The 1,617-nt window shown below is 27.7% G+C and overlaps 1 protein-coding gene across 1 annotated transcript; it reads left to right on the forward strand.

Moving 5' to 3' along the window:
- Positions 1 to 556: 556 nt before the first annotated feature.
- Tsp_13939 (hemerythrin-related protein) lies at positions 557 to 829 on the forward strand. Its single transcript, XM_003368186.1, has 2 exons — positions 557 to 643; positions 725 to 829. Exons 1-2 carry the CDS (start codon positions 557 to 559, stop codon positions 827 to 829), a joined length of 192 nt encoding a protein of 63 aa, XP_003368234.1.
- The last annotated feature ends 788 nt before the right edge of the window (positions 830 to 1,617 follow it).

A 1,617-nucleotide genomic window follows, 5' to 3' on the forward strand; every position in this document is an offset into this window, starting at 1 on the left:
TACTTTTATATTCAATAGAAAAAAGTAAGAAATAAAAAAATCACTGATAAAACAGAAACAGAAATATTTTAGCTTACATTTCTTGCTAAAACTGCTGAAATATTAGACTATAGTTTCATTGTTCACATAAATTTGTAAAGTATAAATTAAAAATGAAAATTTGCATCAGCATATTTTTTATGCCATGAGTTAATTATTATTGATATTTTCACTGTTATTTTGGAAGAATATTTATAAAATGTGGTTACTGATTTCATTTAATTATTCTTTATATCATAATTAAATCTTTTTATGGCGTTGAATTGTTTATTTGAAACATTCATTCTATAATAAACAGATTTGAATCTGATGAATCATCAGTGCTGTGACAGTGAATGATTTATCCTCCTCATAAAGGTGAAGCGTAAAGTGATAAGTAGATTGATTTTTCAAAATAGAATAAGTGCTGGATAGGGTAAAACTAATTAAATATGGAAACATTTTAGAATGTCGTATCGTTATGAAACATGTTAATACTCATTTTTATATAATTACTAACTTAATTTTTAATTCCAGTATGTCCGTTTCTTATATAGAGAAAGACAACAGACGTCATATGTACCGAGAAGCTAACTTCATTAAAAACCCATTAAAAGCGCTGCAGGTAAAGCTGAGATCAGCATTTAAGCTGAAACTAGTATCATCATGCCCACACACTTGCACAATAATACATCTGCTAATTTAGTGTTATTTCAACTACTGCCATTTTGTTACATTTCTTCCATTTGTACAAAAGGCTGCAAGCGTAAGCGTTTCCAAATTTAATGAGATATCTTCTGGTCAGAAGTAGAACCCATACTTCTCTGAGGCACAGGTTCATTTCTTTACAGTACTCCTTTTCAATATGTAAATTTTCATTTAATAAGATATAAAAATTGTTTGCTTTTTTATAATTACCCAGAAATAGCTTTAAATGCTCTTGTAATAATGCATCTGCTTTATAGAAAATTCTGAATCAGATCTAGATTTATCAAATCACATTGAGATATTAAAATAACAATTGAAACGCTTTGTCTATGTTCTTCGGATATATTGCATTATTCATTGATCTGCTAATAATTTAATTGTAAATTTAATAATAAACATAACTAATCCAGAAAAAAATTATGATCATAATGAATATGAACTTTGACACTGTCGAAAAGAACCTCACGATATGTTCTCAAGTGCTGAATCTGATTTATAAAGCATTCTTACTTGATGACTGCTCATTTATATGCTGATAAATTCTCGAAGATATATTATAATGTGACAAAAAGGAAATCTAAGTGAAAATAATGGAAATGTAATTTTAAGCATAAATTTTTTGGTTAACTATAACAACGACTAGTTCCATTTTTATGAAAACATTTACGTTTCATAAAGCTGTCAATAAAATATTTTAACGTTTTTTTACCTTTTGCTAAATAACAAAGTCATCATTATTTCAAATTATTTCACAACCAAGCTTTTACTGCTTGGGGAATGTTCGTTGGATGCATCAAGAACATATTAAGTGAGACTTGGCCGTTTGTAGCCTCAAATTATGTTTATTAGTCATCATTTTGTGTTGAGTGGATATTTACAAATGCTCTCTTT

The sequence above is a fragment of the Trichinella spiralis genome, assembly GCF_000181795.1.
Source record: "Trichinella spiralis strain ISS 195 chromosome Unknown Scfld2920, whole genome shotgun sequence".
NCBI classification, from domain to species: Eukaryota; Metazoa; Nematoda; class Enoplea; order Trichinellida; family Trichinellidae; genus Trichinella; species Trichinella spiralis.

Excerpts from the sequence above, each read along its gene's own strand:
- Tsp_13939 (XM_003368186.1), top strand. The coding sequence starts at position 557 with ATGTCCGTTTCTTATATAGAGAAAGACAACAGACGTCATATGTACCGA. Across the intron at positions 644-724 it reads ACCCATTAAAAGCGCTGCAG|TGTTATTTCAACTACTGCCA; the intron begins GTAAAGCTGAGA and ends CTGCTAATTTAG.